Source organism: Jaculus jaculus, chromosome 6 (assembly GCF_020740685.1).
Source record: "Jaculus jaculus isolate mJacJac1 chromosome 6, mJacJac1.mat.Y.cur, whole genome shotgun sequence".
Taxonomy (NCBI): Eukaryota; Metazoa; Chordata; class Mammalia; order Rodentia; family Dipodidae; genus Jaculus; species Jaculus jaculus.
This window is the reverse complement of record NC_059107.1, coordinates 162,911,407-162,927,452: the sequence shown is the minus strand read 5'-3', so window position 1 is coordinate 162,927,452 and position 16,046 is coordinate 162,911,407. Positions and strand designations below refer to the sequence as shown.

The window sequence follows — 16,046 nt, the reverse complement described above, 5'->3', positions numbered from 1 at the left end:
AAAAACTAAACTTAACTAAACTAAAATAAAAAAATAAAATAAAAGTAACCAGAGTAGGCTAAGCGTAGTGGCTCACACTTGTAATCCCAACCGTCAGGCGGCTGAGGCATGATGATCAGCCTGGGTTACGTTATGAGATTCTGTCACAAAAACAACACACCTCCCAAAACAAAAAGCACACTAAAGGTTCATTATAGAGACAAGAAACTAAATAGTAACTTTACCTAATCATCACGGGTTTTTTTTTTTTTTTTTTCTTTTCAAGGTAGGGTCTCACTCTAGCTCAGGCTGACCTGGAATTCACTTTGTAGTCTCAGGGTGGCCTCCAACTCATGGCGATCCTCCTACCTCTGCCTCCCGGGTGCTGGGATTAAAGGCGTGTGCTACCATGCCCAGCAAATCATCATATTTTTTAACAGATTAGTGTGTTTGTTTCTAGTTTTTAAAAAATGCAGATGCTGCTGAGTCCAGAAATCTGGGATACACAAAGCGAGTTTTACAGGGACCAACAAGCTGTGGGTAGGGCAAGTGGGCCAGCATCCCATACAGCAGACAAGCGCCAGGGAAGGGGGATCGCTGAGCAAGGGCTCACTGGGAACAGCCATGCCACAGTGTGGCCAAGGGCTTGCAGGGGTCTCCTAGGTCTGCTCCTGAGCTTCCAGGAGCTGTCCGGGCCTTTCAGAGTGGACACAGGGAGAGTCTCACTGCTCACAGAAAGGCTTTCCACCAGCGCCTTTAGACTCAGGCTCACCCTGGCTCTGCCTCTGACATGTTGGATGACCTTCAACTTGGGTCAGTTTAAGTCTCTCTCAGCCTCCACTGCCCCACATGCCAAGCAGTTTGGACTGTCTTTCCAAGACCTTCCTGCCCCGCCCCTGGGACTGGGTGGACAGAAGGGCCTGGCCTGACCAAAGCAGAGTGACACACAGGACAAGAGGACACAAGCTCCAGAAGACCCCATGGCAAACCCTCAAGCAAGCCACAGAGGGCCACCTGTGAAGGCTCACACCCGTGGTCCCCCTTGAGGCATCCTCTGCTGTCTGTCCCACACTGGGGACCCGGGGAAGAGGGCTGCTGGGGGCTGGCAGAGACACTCTCACATGTTGCTGGGCCTTCGGGACAAAGTGCTGGGATTGGTAAGATGTTTTTATTAGCATGTACTAATTACATATAATAATGGTTTCATTATGGCATATTCATACATGTACATAATGTGTTTGATCATATTCACGCCATCCTCTCTCTTGGTCACCTCCCAGTCTCACTGATCCCCTTCCTTTTCCAGACCTACCCCCTTCTACTTTCATGTCTTTGTTTTTCTTTTTAATCTGTTCTTTTTTCTTGGTGACCCAGTGAGTTTCAATGGGGAGCTGGCTGGGTGAGGGCTTGCTTATAGGAACATGGGCTCCTTACCAGGGTCTATGCTACTAAAAAAATGTCTCTCCCTCCCTAATCAACCATGAGCTGCATATAAATCCTCCGGAGGGAGGGGAATGAATGCCTTCCCCGTCTATGGCAGGACAGTGACAGGCCCAATCCTGTTCAGATAATCACAGCCAGCCGCTCTGAGTTCAAGAGTGCCTCAGCTAGGCTGTGCCCCATGCTGGGACTTACTGTAGCGTGATTCACAGCTTTCACCTACTGAAAGCTTGGGCGCCTCCCTGCACTGTAGGACCGTGGAGGCTCTGCAAGCATACCTGGGTCAGGGTGGCGTCAAACAGCTTGCAGGCTTCATTGCTTGAGGTGGAGAGTGGAAGCCCGACAGCCTTCCACGCCTACACAGAGCAGAAGAGGAATACCAGGGTCTTATTCTGTGACTCCTCACAGCCTTTGACTGCTCCTCTGTAAAGCAGCCTGAGGAGGGCTACAGGAGGGTACTTTCAAGGGTCAGCCAGTGGGCAGATTCCTAGTCACTAGGAGGTGTGCTAAGATGGAGGGTTGGCTGGTATCCTAGCTGGCAAGCTGTGCAGCACCCATGTGCCAACACGGAACAGCTCTTCTCACCTTCCTCCAGGTGTGCTGCAGGAAAACTGACACCTTCAGATTGTAATGGCCACTCCCCAGGCAGAGGAAATGCCCTTTAATACTAGCCAGCATAGGGCCACACCTCTTGAAAGTTGGGTAGCTGTGGACAAGCTGTCACCTTTCCCCGCAACCGTCCCCCCCCACCCCACCCCGTCCATCATCTTCCTCATCTGCAAAATGGCCTCAGGGTCCTGGCCCGGGCGAGTTCCAAGGAATACCTCCTTGGGGCAGGAGGTCTCGGTGGCACCAGCCATGACCAGTGGACAGCTTTAGAGAAGGTCCCTATGACCCCAGTGAGTGCGGCTCGTCTTCCTCGGTCGGGATCCCTAGGAGGGCTCCTAAGTCCTCTCCAGGCGCCGCCACGATGCACCCGCGCGCCCAAGGCCAGGTCCGCGACGTCCCCCTCCTGGTCCCGGTGGCCCGCAGACCAGCCCCGACTGGCCAGCGCCAGGTCGACCCCGGGGCCGAGGGGGACCCAGCCGAGGCGGCCTTGGCGTACCTGGCAGTCTCGCAGTGACCCCATAACGGCCATGGTCCTCCGCAGGGTCGGGGTCCGCAGACGTCCAGGCACCTTCCGGGGGAGTGAGCGCGGGGGCGGGGCCGGGGCCGGGGCCGGGGCCGGGGCGGAGCGCTCTCCCGCGCGCTCATTGGTGGCTTCCGGACAGACGCGCCCTGCGCGGGACCCGGGCCCTTCCCCCGACCCCCGCACGGCGATCCTCGTGGTCCGCGGGGTGCTCCGGGAGCTTCGCGTCCTCCCCGGCCCCAGGGCTCCCTGCGCCGGACTTAGCTACAGGGGAGCACTGTCAGGTGTGAGCCTCGGTGTCCGAGTCTCACTCCGCATCTGGCGGCGCCTGGGGCGGCCTGAAGTTCATCCCCAGCCCCGCCTGGACCTCCTTCTTGCCGGCACCCACTGAAGCCCCAGCTGCACCCACAGACCCTGAGGAGGTCCAGATCCCTTGAACAAAGGTCATTCTCCCCACCCCCCAGGCTGGTGCTTGATCCTACAGCCTCTCCCGTACTAAGCGAGCCCAGTCTCCCCCTTTCTCGAGACAGTCTCACTGAATTGCCCAAGCTGGCCTTCAGTTCACTAACCTGCACTTGGACTCCTTCTGCCTCAGCCTCCTGAGCAGTTGTGATTCAGTCAGCAGCACTAGGCTGGGCTGTTACTTTCTTCTTTATTATTTGAGAGAGAGTGAAGGAAGGGGAGAAGGAAGGAGAGAATGGGCGTGCCAGGACCTCTAGCCCCTGCAAACACACTCCAGACACATGCACCACCTTGTGCCTCTGGCTTTACATGGGTAGTGAGGAATTGAACCTAGGTCCCTAGGCTTTGCAGGCAAGTGCCTTAACCGCTGAGCCATCTCTCCAGCTGTGGCTGTCACCTTCAAGGTCTAGGTAGCCCCACTACCATCCCCAAAAGCCATGGGTCATTTCTGGCTAACACCTCATGGATAGACTTTCCGCGTGACTCTCCAGCTGCCCTGGATCCCTTTCTCCTTCCTTCAGTTTGCAAGGGATATTGCTTCCCTCACCTCCAGTATCTCTTCTCCCTCTGGGTGAGGGACACCCCCAGCTCTGCCCACAGTCTGCTCCTGCTAAGCTTCCTCCCAGGGCTCAGGAATCAGGTGAGCTCTGCAGGTGCAGGGTCAAATTGTGGCCTTATTTAAAATGGCATTTTGTTCATTGTAGATTTCCTGCATTGCTTCTGATTTTCAGAATATACAGTGTTTGGGCTGGAGAGATGGCTTAGCGGTTAAGGAGCTTGCCTGTGAAGCCTAAGGACCTAGGTTCAATTCCCCAGAACCCAGTAAGCCAGATGCACACGATGGTGCATGCTTCTGGAGTTAGTTTGCAGTGGCTGGAGGCCCTGGCTCTGGCTCACCCATTCCCCCCCCCCTCTCATATATATATATATATGTATATATATATATATATATCCTCTATCTCTATCTATCTCATAACTAACTAAATAAAATATTTTTAAAAAGATAAAATACAGTCTTATGCAAGGGCTAAAAGCTTAACATTCCCAGAAGAAAACATCGGATGGCTCTAATGACCTTGAATTTGGCAATGGGCTACTAGATACAACACCAAAACAACCACCACCAACAAAATAGATCAGTTGGGCTTTACCAAGTAAAAGCTTTTCTGGATGAAAGAAAGAACAAAGTGCAGAATGGGAGAAAATATTCCAAATCGTGTATTGGATGAGAGCCAGAACACAGACTAGGTGAAGACTTCTTCCAACTCAGCAGCCAGATGACAAACGGCCAGATTAGACTCGGCAAAGGAAGAAAACCGGAAGTGGACAAACGATTTGAAATGACATCCCCCAGAAGATGCACATTTAGCGAGTGGGAAGGGTTACTTGTGTCATGGCTGGGTGGAAGAAGGCACAGAAGACCACACAGTGTGTCCTACAACATGAAATGTCCAGACAGGCAGATCCACAGAGACGGAAGGTTGACTGACAGAGGCCAGGGCGGGGAGAGGTGGGGAAAACAGACTACCAATGCTTAGAGGGTTTGCTACCAATGCTTAGAGGGTTTGCTTTTAGAATTTTTTTTTTGGGGGGGCACTTGCTAGAGATGATGGCAAAACACTGCAAGAATACTTAATTCCACTGACTTCACACTTCCCCATGGCTCATTTTATGTGATATTATTTCAGTAAAAATATTGCACTGCTTGCATTTTTGGTGCCCATCCTTAGGTCTTACACCTGTGTTGGGTTTCTGTTTGTACCTCCACCCCTTTCTCCCTCCCCAGCCTGATGTCAACTACAGTGTTCACTTTGGGGAAGGCTCTGGAGGCAGCTGGCTGGGAAAAGTGAAGATGCCCAGAACTCAGGTTTTTTACATTCTGTTCCTGCGTAAACTGGAAGCCCCAGAATGCCATGCGCCAAGCTAAAGAGGTCAAGGACCTCTACAGAGGCCAGTGAGGCTCCGTCTCCCTGCAGGGCCCAAGGACAGAGGCCAGTGAGGACCTGGTCATCCTGCAGGGTCCAAGGGCAGAGGCCTACAAGACTTCCAACTCTCTGCAGGGTTCAAGGACAGAGGTGGCAAGGTGAGGTCCCAGTCTTCCTGCAGGGCCCAAGAGCAGAGGCTGCAAAGACTATGCACCAGCATGATGTGGCATTTCTCTCTCCCCTCCTCTGCTGAATGGCAAGACCTCCCTGAGGCCCCCTGACCTGCACTTCTGAGGAATCTGGGCCTACAAGCCGGTGTTTGGTGTTGGTAGTAGCTCTAAGGGACAAGTGGGAACAGAGGCTCTGGTGGGTAACCTGTCCCAGCTTGGCAGAGCCATGATTCCTCTGGCTTCGGTGGAGTTTTCCAGGGGATCAGGCCTTGTTAGGAGAGGCCTATCTAGTGGGGTGGTGGGGCTTGTAGGGAGATAGCCCTCAAACAAACAAACAAGCACACCAGCGCTAGAATGTTTGAAGAGGTCCTGATTAGCTTAGGGGAGCCAAGAGACACTTGATGAGACCCTTGGAAGCACTCGACAAACACATCCTCTAAAGAGGACAGGTAGCCTGGTGACCTTAACGACACAGGTGTGCCTAGGAAGCCCTTTTCTGCCCTCTCAATCTCCTTCCTTCACCTGCACCTTGGGAATAAGGCTTGGGGAGCAGGCATAGCCAAAGGAGCAAATGGAGAAATAAGTGTGAACAAGTCAGAGTTTTACTGTGGCCTGTACCTGGATAAGTTAATTACTGGAGGAATGCCTCCCCTCCGCTTTAAACTCATGGGGGATGGAGCACTTTTTATCTAAGGCATGGGCAAGAACTGGCCTCAAGCACTGAGTCTGACAAAGGGGCATATGTTCTTATTCTTAAAATTGGAGACTGGGGCTGGAGAGGTGGCCCAGCGGTTAAGCCAAATACACAAAAAGGCACATGTGTCTGGAGTTCACTTGCAGTGGCTAGAGGCCCTGGCGTGCCCACGGCACCCTGTCATTCTATGTCTCTCTGTTTGCAGATAAATAAAAGTTAGTTTTTGAAAATTGGACACTGAGCCGGGTGTGGTGGCGCATGCCTTTAATCTCAGCACTCGGGAGGCAGAGGTAGGAGGATCTCCATGAGTTCAAGGCCACCCTGAGACTCCATCGTGAATTCCAGGTCAGCCTGGGCTAGAGCAAGACCCTACCTTGAAAAACCAAAAAAAAGAAAAAAAGAAAAAAAGAAACATTGGACACTGATTGAATTTGGGAAGTATGTAAGTCTGAGGGTGCCTGGCTGCACTGTTTATGACAGAAAAACAGAAAACAACCTGGATTAGCGCTGGCAGGAGAGCAGATTGAAGAACAGTTGCAACAATGAGTAACAGGTGGCATGACTCACTAGGAGGAGGGCGCCTCACATACGACTTGTGACATGGTTGGGTGGTGCACACGGCTGTACTGCTCAGAAGCTGGCCCTGGGTAGCAGAGCAATAAGGAAATATTGTGGTTGAAGGCCCCAGGAAGGGGTGGGAGAAATCTAGTGGAAGGTGCACCGAGGTTCTTGGCCCTGGCGGGGCGGTTTTATTGTTTTGGCTGAGTGGAGCACTTCCACTGTTTGTACTTACTGTACATCTTACATCTTTTCTTGGTGTGTGTGCATGTGTGTAGTAGTGACACGTGTGTGTATTGTATGCGGCACGTACATGTGTGCAGATGTGCACAGGGAGAGGCCAGAGGAGAGCGTCGGAGGACCTCCTCTACTGTTCTTGCACATTATTTCCTGGCAGTCTCCCTCTAAGCCTGGAGTCCCCAGTTTTCCCTCTGTCACACTGACCAGCGGCCCCAGCAGTTACCCCAGCAACCAAGCCTCTGCCTCCAGGGACTGGAGTTACAGGCACCTGAGGCTACGCACAGCTTTTACATGGCTGCTGGGGTCAAACCCGGGCCGTCTCGGGCTTCATATTTGCATATGTGCTGCGTGCTCTCACCTGACGAGCCGTCTCCCCAGCCCACTTTAGACATGTTCTAATTAATCACAGTATCTCTGACTTCCTACTCCCCATAGACACTACTGACTTCTCAGCCCCACCAGGTCTCAAATTAAAAAGAATATATATTTACTGGGCTGGAGGGATGGCTAAGCAGCTAAGGCATTTGCCTGCAAAGCCAAAGGACCCAGGTTCTGTTCCCCAGGACTCACATTAGCCAGATGCACAAGAAGGTGCATGCATCTGGAGAGTTCATTTGCAGTGGCTGGAAGCCCTGCACGCCCATTCTCTCTCTCTCTCTCTCTCTCTCTCTCTCTCCCTTCTTCCCTCCCCTCTTTCTCTGTCAAATAAATAAAAATAAAATATTTACTTATTTGTAAGTAGACAGAGATAGAAGACAGAGACAATGGACACACCAGGGCCTCCAGCCACTGCAAATGAACTCTAGATGCATGCACCACTTTGTGCATCTGGCTTTACATGGGTACTAGAGAATTGAACCTAGGTTGTCAGGCATTGCAGGTAACCACCTTAACCACTGAACCATCTCTCCAGTCCTCAAATTTTCCGGAGTTATATTAAGTGGGGGCTGGGGAGATGGCTTAGTGGCAAACACAAGGACCTGAGTTCAGACTCCCAGCACCCATGGAAAAATCTAGCATGGAGGCCTGTGCTACAATCTGAACACTGGGGCGGTACAGACAGAAAGAACCCTGGGACTTGTTGGCTAGCTAGTGTAGATGAATTGGTAATCTCCAGGTTCAGTAAGAAATCCCATCTCAAAAAGTAACATGGGGGGCTGGAGCGATGCCTTAGCAGTTAAGGCGTATAATTGTGAAGCCTAAGGATCGAGGTTTGATGCCCCAGGTCCCAGGTAAGCCAAATGCACAAGGTGGTGCATGTATCTGGAGTTCGTTTGCAGTGGCTGGAGGCCCTGGAGTGGCCATTCTCGCTGTCTTTCTATCTCTCTTTCTCCCCTCTCTCTGTCTCAAATAAATAAATAAAACAGATAAATAAAATGTTTTTTTTTTTTAAAGTAAGATGGGGGGCTGGGGAAATGGCTTAGTGATTAAGGCATTTGCCTGCAGAGTCTAAGAACCCGGTTTGACTTCCCAGGACCCACATAAGCCAGGTACACAAGGGGGCACATGCATCTGGAGTTTGTTTGCAGTGGCTAGAGACCCTGGAGTGCTCATTCTCTGTCTGCCTACTTTCTCTCTCTCGAATGCATAAATAAATATATTTTTTTAAAAAGTAAGATGGAGGGTTGGCAAGATTTCTCAGTGGTTAAGGTGCTTGCCTGTAAAGCCTAATGACGTTTGTTTGACACCCCAGTACCCATGTAAAGCCACATGCACAAAGTGGCCCGTGCATTTGGAGATCATTTGCAGTGGCTAGAGGACCTGGCATGCCCATTCTCTCTCTCTCTACTTGCAAATAAATAAATAAAAAAATTTTACAGTAAGAATGAGCCAGGCATGGTGGCACCTGCCTTTAATCCCAACACTTGGGAGACAGGAGTAGGAGGATCGTTGTGAGTTCGAGGCCACCCTGAGACCACACAGTGAATTCCAGCTCAGCCTGAGCTAGAGTGAGACCCTACTTGGAAAAAACAAAAACAAAAAAAGAATGATTGAGGAAGACACCCAACACTAACCTCTGCCACCACATATGCATGCATACGTGTGCCCACACATACTCAAACATGCACACCAGCTGGGTGTGATGGCACACACCTTTGATCCCAGCACTCAAGAGGCAGAGGTAGGAGGAGCACTGTGAGTTCAAGGCCACCCTGAGACTATATAGTGAATTCCAGGTCAGCCTGGGCTGGAACAAGACCTTACCTCATAAAACAAACAAAAAAACTGAGCTGGAGAGATGGCTTAGTTAAGGTGTTTGCCTTCAAAGTCAAAGGACCTTGGTTAGACACCCCAGGACCCACCCACACAAGCCAGATGCACAAGGTGGTGCATGTGTCTGGAGTTCGTTTACAGTGGCTGGAGGCCCTGGCACACCAATTCTCTTTCCCTCCCTCTCTCTGCCTCTTTCTCTCTCTCAAATAATTAATAAAAAGTTAATATTAAAAAATGCACACCACACATGCACAAAAGAAAAACAAAGTCATATGGAGTCATCTCACTTTCCTGACTCCCACAGATCACCCTGCTCAAACTTTTGTCCCCCACACACCTCTGCTAATGCTTGTGTCCAGGACAGCAGAGAGCTCTCCATGCCCAAGCCCACATGTGGCCTTTACTCCCACATCACCTCCTGTGTAGATTCAGTGGCATCAGACACAGATGCCCACTCCCTGTCATGAAACGCTCTCCTCACAAGCGCTCTGGGACACCCCACCCAGTCAGGGTCTGCTCACGTATGTACTGGTCCTTCTAGTGGCAAAGCTTGTCCCTCTTGGCTCTCTGGACCCATTCTAATGGACTCCTTCTCTTTTCCTCCTGCTAGTACATGCCTGTTTCCTAGGCAGAGTGTGTTTTTTTTTGGCGGGGGGGGGGTGCCTGCAAAACTGAAATCAGATCAAACCCCTTCTCTGTTCGCAGCCCTCCGGCTTCCAGCCCACTGGAGCCAAAATTCACTAGGGTGTGACTGTGCCCTCTAGCCATGCCCACTCAATGACCTGCTTCCCATCCCTCCTAACCTGTTGTGGCCACAGGACTCACCTTCTCCCCTGTCCTGCCTTCACATGTGGGTAAGGGGAGCTGTAGTGCCTTGTGGGGAGGGGTCTTTGTGAAGCCTACACCCGCAATGGATTTCCCCGTGCTGGTGCTGCAGAACAGACACAAAGACACAGCCTTCCTGAGCGCAGTGCTCAGGACAGAAGTCACTGTGCAGCCGCGGGGCTGTGAGCCACACACACACACACACACACACACACACGCATGCACACACATTCATCTTAAGTGCACTTTGTATATAGACTCCAGACAACCATTTTCCTCTCACATATTCATTTATTTAGAAGCTATGTATTTTCATTTTAAATTCCTATTTTATTTACAACTCTGGAGGGCAAAACCAAACCTTAGAATTACTTTGAGTATAATTTCAGACCTCACATTGAGGATTTTTCAAACCAAATCTGATTAGTCTCAATTCCAATTTCCCCGGGGTGGTCAGGGTGTCCAGGTTGCCCATGGATGACCCATTTGACTCGTTATGCACTTGGAAGGTGGAAGGTTCCTTCTGGTTGGGAACTCCAGATCCTGACCCCATCATGATGATGGCTGAGTCCCAACTTGCTGAAAACAGATGGGGACTTCTCATAAGACATTTACAACTGTTTTTAAATTTACTTTATCTATACTTCTATAAAACTACTAACAGACAACAGCCTCAAGATTTATATTTAAGCTTAGAAATATTCAAGACTGAGTTTGTCAGAAAATTTCTAAGATTTCTAATAATGTTTGAATCTGCTTTCATATTTTTTAAAAAATGTGTTTCAGGAAAGTTATAGGAAATTCCAAAATCAACAAATAATTCCAGTATATATATTCTGGGTAAATAGTATAAGTTGAGTCTGGTCTACTGGGGCTCGTCCAGGTTATTTCAAAAAGCCTTTGAGGACAATAAAAAAAAAAAAAACTTAAATGTCATATTAAAAGTCTTATACTAAGGACAATAAAAGTTTTTGTTGTTACTTAGGAGATAAACTGACGAATGAAGATAAACTACAGAGAAAACTTTAAATGTTGGATGTTAAATGAAACCGACTGTCACAGAGTGTCTGGAGAGATCGACAGCAGCCACCTAAATAAAACCTCTCCTTTTTAACTTTTATTCAGGAGGGCTTCTATTCATTTCTGGTCTAAAACTCACAACAATAGGAATACAAATTCATGGAGCTTCAGTGGTGCAATTGTTTAGCATGATACTTATACAGGAATGCAAATTCTTTTTAAATTTTGTTTTGTTTGAGGTAGGGGCTCACTCTAGCCAAAGTTGACCTGGAATTCACTCTGTAGTCTCAAGCTGGCCTCAAACTCACAGCGCTCCTACTTTTGCCTCCCAAGTGCTGGGATTAAAGGTGTGTGCCACCACTTGGCAGAAATACAAATTCTTTTGAAAGGAAATGACCTGAAGGAAGAAACCTAGTGTTTAAGTCATAATTTTTTAAAAAAAACATTTTGTTTATTTATTTGAGAGAGGGAGAAAGAGGCAGAAAGAGAATGGGAGCACCAGGGCCTCCAGCTACTGCAAATGAACTCTAGACTCATGCGCCACCTTGTGCATGTGGCTTATGTGGATCCTGGGGAATTGAACTGGAATCCTTTGGCTTTGCAGGCAAGTGCCTTAGCCACTAAGCTGTCTCTTCAGCCCCAAGGTCATGATTTATTCCCCCCTTGGATTAACAAGTTTGGCCTTCATGCTTGCTGCTTTTGGTGTTTACTGGCTGTTTTGTGGTTTCTCTCTGCTTAGATCTATGAATAGGAGGCTGATTCTTCTCCCACTGATGGCACTTCCCCTGGGTCTGTTAGCCTAAAGTAAGCTCCTTCCTCCCATAAACTGTGTCTCGTTGGAGTTCATCCCAGAAACATGGAGCTGACTACAGCAATGGACCACACCCCTTAAATGGGAAGCCTAAAGAACCCCTTCCTCCATTAAGTTGCTTTTGTCAGGTTTTATTGCATCAACAAGAAAAGTAACTGACACATATAGTAAGTTGAAATTCGACCTTATCAATAATTGAAGTGGGACCTTTGGGGTTCCTTGCCAATACACCGACATATATCAATAAATTTGGGGTACCCTGGATTCTTACGTTATGAATTTAAAAAAATTAAAATCCTCGGACCAGAGGATAAGGTTTAGAGAGGCTTTAGATTAAGAGAAGGAAGCACAGAGAGCTCCTGCCGTGAGGGAGGCGAGGGTAGAGCTCATGCGGAGCAGGTCCGCCCCCGCCCAGCTGCACGGAGACAAGGAGGACTTACCAGAGCAAGGACCTGGAGGGTTAGGAGTGATAAACAGCCAGTGCCAGGCCATGCTCGCCTGGTGAGCATCTATTTATAATCTTATTTTAGTTTTTGGTTTTTGAAGATAGAGTCTCAATCTAGCCCAGGCTGACCTGGAATTCACTAGTCAGTCTTAGGATGGCCTTGAAATCACAGCAATCCTCCTACCTCTGGCTCCTGAGTGCTGGGATCAAAGGTGAGCTTTACCATGCCTTTATTTATAATCTTATTGTGGTGGTCTCTACCCTTAGGCTCAGGCCAGTCTGAGAGACAGCTGGCTGGTCTGGACTTGAGGCTGGCTCAGGAAGAGGCCAGCTATCATGCCGAGTTTTAGGGTTGAGCTTAATCAACCACAATGCCAGGATCAGATTTAAACCTTAATTCTCAGAAAGAAGAATTCTTTCCCAAGGAGGTACTCGGGTTGTTTATGGAAAAAAGAGACTCAGGGAATTCCTTTAAGCAAGAGATGAGAGGAGAGATCCTTCTCTGATCTCTAGCAAAGTAGAGACTGCAAGGACAGACTTGTCCTGCTTTTTACTTTGGGGGCCTAGTCACCCTAAGTAACTGCCTCATAATGGCACTACCTGGTGATAGTTTGAAAACTTCTCTAAAGGTTGACACGCAGTACACAGGAAGAAACCTCTACTAGGCTTTACCTACAAAAGCCCTGGGGATTAAAAACAAAGGCGGGAGAGGGGCTCAGGGGACACAGTGCTTACTGTGCAAGCAGGAAGATCTCGCGTTGGATCCTCAGAACCTAACATAAAGCCAGATGCTGCAGCAGTTGTCTACAGTCCTGACGCTCCTATGGGAGATGTGAAGTGGAGATCGGAGAATCCCCCAGAAACCTGTAGGCCAGCCAGCCTGCTGCATGCAGTGGTAAACAAGAGACCCTGTCTCAACAGAGGCAGAAAAATAAGGACCAACACCCAAGACAGTCCTCTGACCACACGTGCACCGTGGCACAAGACCTGTACTCACACACAAACATGTACACACATATACACACAAAGATAAAACTGTTTTTAAAGGGCTGGAGAGATGGCTTAGCGGTTAAGCGCCTGCCTGTGAAGACTAAGGACCCTGGTTCAAGGCTCAATTCCTTAGGACCCACATTAGCCAGATGCACAAGGGGGCTCATGCGTCTGGAGTTCGTTTGCAGTGGCTGGAGGCCCTGGCGTGCCCATTCTCTCTCTCTCTCTCTCTCTGCCTCTTTCTCTCTCTGTCTGTCACTCTCAAATAAATAAATAAAAATGAACAAAAAGTTTTTTAAAAGTCAAGGTTCATTTTTAAAAAATGTTTTAAAAGCCCATTTTACACATAAAGACATCAATAGGTTGAAATTAATAAATGAAGACAGACATGCTGTATAAAAGTGGGTTTGTGAGTCTCTTTAAAATCAGGTAAAACATTTCGAGACAAAGACTATTACCATATAGACACATTTCATAACGACACGTGTTGGGCCTTGAGAGGCCTGGACGTGAGGCCTAGTAGAACTTCCTGAGCCTAGCTAAAGTTTGGCGATCTATCTCTGGCCAGCTATGACTCAGCAGGATGCCTAATGGCCTCTGGCCGCTACTTCTGGGTAGGAAGTCAGAGTTCCCGCGTGTGCGCGTATTGAGAACCAATCATCTCAAAAGTCGCTGTATGCTATTGGCCCTTACACCTCACCCCATCCTAAAATCCCCACCCTCGTTCTCAACGCTATATAAGCACCTGCCTGTTACAACAAAGTGAGATCCTGCTTCGACAAGATTCCCGGCTTGGTGTGTTCCTGGCCGTCGACACCCACCCTCCTCCTCCACCCTTTGGGAGGAACCAGTGGGCCTGGTCCTTCCTCAGCACTACCTGCCGGGTGAGCCTGACAGACACGGGGCTACTCCATCAGGAAGATATAACTCAAACGCACAAACATTTAACCAAGGGAATCCCAAAACGGGCAGTGAAAACTGACAGGAGTGAAAGAGCAAGTCCTCTGCCATAGTAGATTAACCTCTCCCAGCAATTACTAAAGCTGGATGAAAACTCTGTGTGGTGGTTTGAGTTGGTGTCCCCCAATAGACTCAGGTGTAAAGTTAAGTTTGTAGCTTCCTCCCCTAGCAGGCCAACTCCTGCTAGGCGGGAGGGGCCATGCCACTGGGGGCAGGTCTGGAGTTCCAGCCTAAAGGTAGGCAGAGTGCTTGAGCTGTGCCTGGGCTCGGTGCTGGGGGCTGGTGTGTGTTTCATTGGCATTTGTGTCTTTCCTGTCCGGCTATCCTTGTTGGTGTTGGAACCAAGTTTCTCAGTCTTCCACCGTGGACTGAGGACCAGCGGCTCTCCAGGAAGTCTTGAGTGCTGGATTGGGACTGCTGAGGCTTCCAGCCATGTGGTCCGAGCAGCCACAGGGTTCCTTGACTCTTGAGCCTGCAAACTGCTGTTGTTAGACTACTGTAAGCTAACCCAATACATTCCCTTTTAATACATTTCATTCTATCAGTTCTGTTCTTCTAGAGAACCCTAATACACTCAGAAACACATAGGACTCTGTGTGGCGCTGCCAATCCCCTGCATCATACTGGACTCTCCACATTACAATATAGAATTTAGGCTGGGCTGATTCAGTGCATGCCCGTAATCATAGCTACTCGGGATTGAAAGTTCAAAGCCAGCTTGAGCAATAGCAAGACCCTGTCTCAAAATAACAGTTAAAAGCAGGGGTGGGGTGGAACTAAGGATAGAGTTCAATGGTAGAGTACTTGCTAGCATACATGAGGTGCAGGCTCAACCCCCAGCCAGGAAGAACAGCTCCTCAACAACAGAATATACATTTTCTTTCAAGTACACATCAGACATACAGTAAGACAGAGTCAGTCTATGATGGGCTTTAAAACAAGTTTCAAACTTAAGAATAAACATCCCTAGAAATCTACACTCTGTTCATAACAGAACTAAATACAATTTAATAATCACAAGGTTTCTGTGGAAACTCCAGCTATCTTCAATTAGACAAGACCCTTTAGAATAATCCATGGGTCAAACCATAACACTTGGGAAATCCCAACTATTTTAACTGAACAGTAACAAGACCACAACTGTCATGTAGGCCGCAGACAAACAGCGTATGGTAGGAAACAGCTGTAAATACTTAGAAAAGAAGAAATGCCCAGAATCAGCAACCTGAGGTTTAATCTCAGGAAACTAGAGGATGAAGTGCAGCTCAGTAGCAGAGCTCTTGCCTACCGTGTTAGAGGCCCTGGGTTGGATCCCCAATACCCCTCGAAAGAAAAAACTGGGCTAGAGAGATGATTCAAGGCACTTGCTTGAAGAAACTTGATGTCACCCAGGTTTAATTCCCCAGTACCCATAGGCCTAGATGCAGTAAGTGGAACATGTGTCTGGAGTTCGTTTGTAGTGGCAGGAGGCCCTGGCATACCCATACCTCTCTCTGTCTGCCTCTTGCACATGCATTCTCTCTCAAATATATATATATATATATGTATATATGTGTATATATATATATATACACATATATGTATATGTATATATATATCTCGGTTTTTCGAGGTAGGGCCTCACTCTAGTTCAGACTGTAATTCACTCTGTAGTCTCAGGGTGGCCTTGAATTTGTGATCCTACTTTTGCCTCCCGAGTGCTGGGATTAAAGGCATGCGTCACCATGCCCGGCTTAATAAAAATATTTTTAAAACAGAAAAAGAAAAACCTTAGCCATTTTTGGCCAGATGTGGTAGCACACATCTGTGACCCTAGTACTGGGGGCTGAGGCAAGAGGATCTTCACTTTGAGGTCAACATAGACCACACAGCAAGTCCTTCATAGACTTGGTCTCAAAAACAAACACTGAGATAAAAACTCAAAGTAGACCCAGACGTGGTGGCTCATGCCTTTAATCCCAGCCCTCGGGAGGCAGAGGTAGTAGGATCACCACGAGTTCGAGGCCACCCTGAGCCTACATAGTGAATACCAGGTTAGCCTCTGGGAAAACAAAAAACAAAACAAAAAAAATCAAAGTAGGCCTCCACCTCCCTGAACCCTTGCTAAGAAGCTCACGGTCAAGGCCTTTTGACTGCGTTGTCTGAAAACTGGTTTTCTCATGGGAGTGGCATTTCTGCTCAGGA

General features: G+C 48.6%; 1 protein-coding gene across 1 annotated transcript in view; it reads right to left on the bottom strand.

Annotated features, from left to right (window-relative positions):
- Nucleotides 1–16,046, bottom strand: part of Ttc38 (tetratricopeptide repeat domain 38) — a 38,122-nt gene that overhangs the window by 21,661 nt on the left and 415 nt on the right. Inside the window, exons 2-4 of the mRNA XM_045152272.1 lie at nucleotides 5,218–5,270; nucleotides 2,525–2,812; nucleotides 1,698–1,775 (exon numbers count right to left, since the gene is read on the bottom strand). Coding sequence (XP_045008207.1) covers nucleotides 1,698–1,775; nucleotides 2,525–2,812; nucleotides 5,218–5,270 — 419 coding nt within the window. The remainder of the gene's footprint in view (nucleotides 1–1,697; nucleotides 1,776–2,524; nucleotides 2,813–5,217; nucleotides 5,271–16,046) is intronic.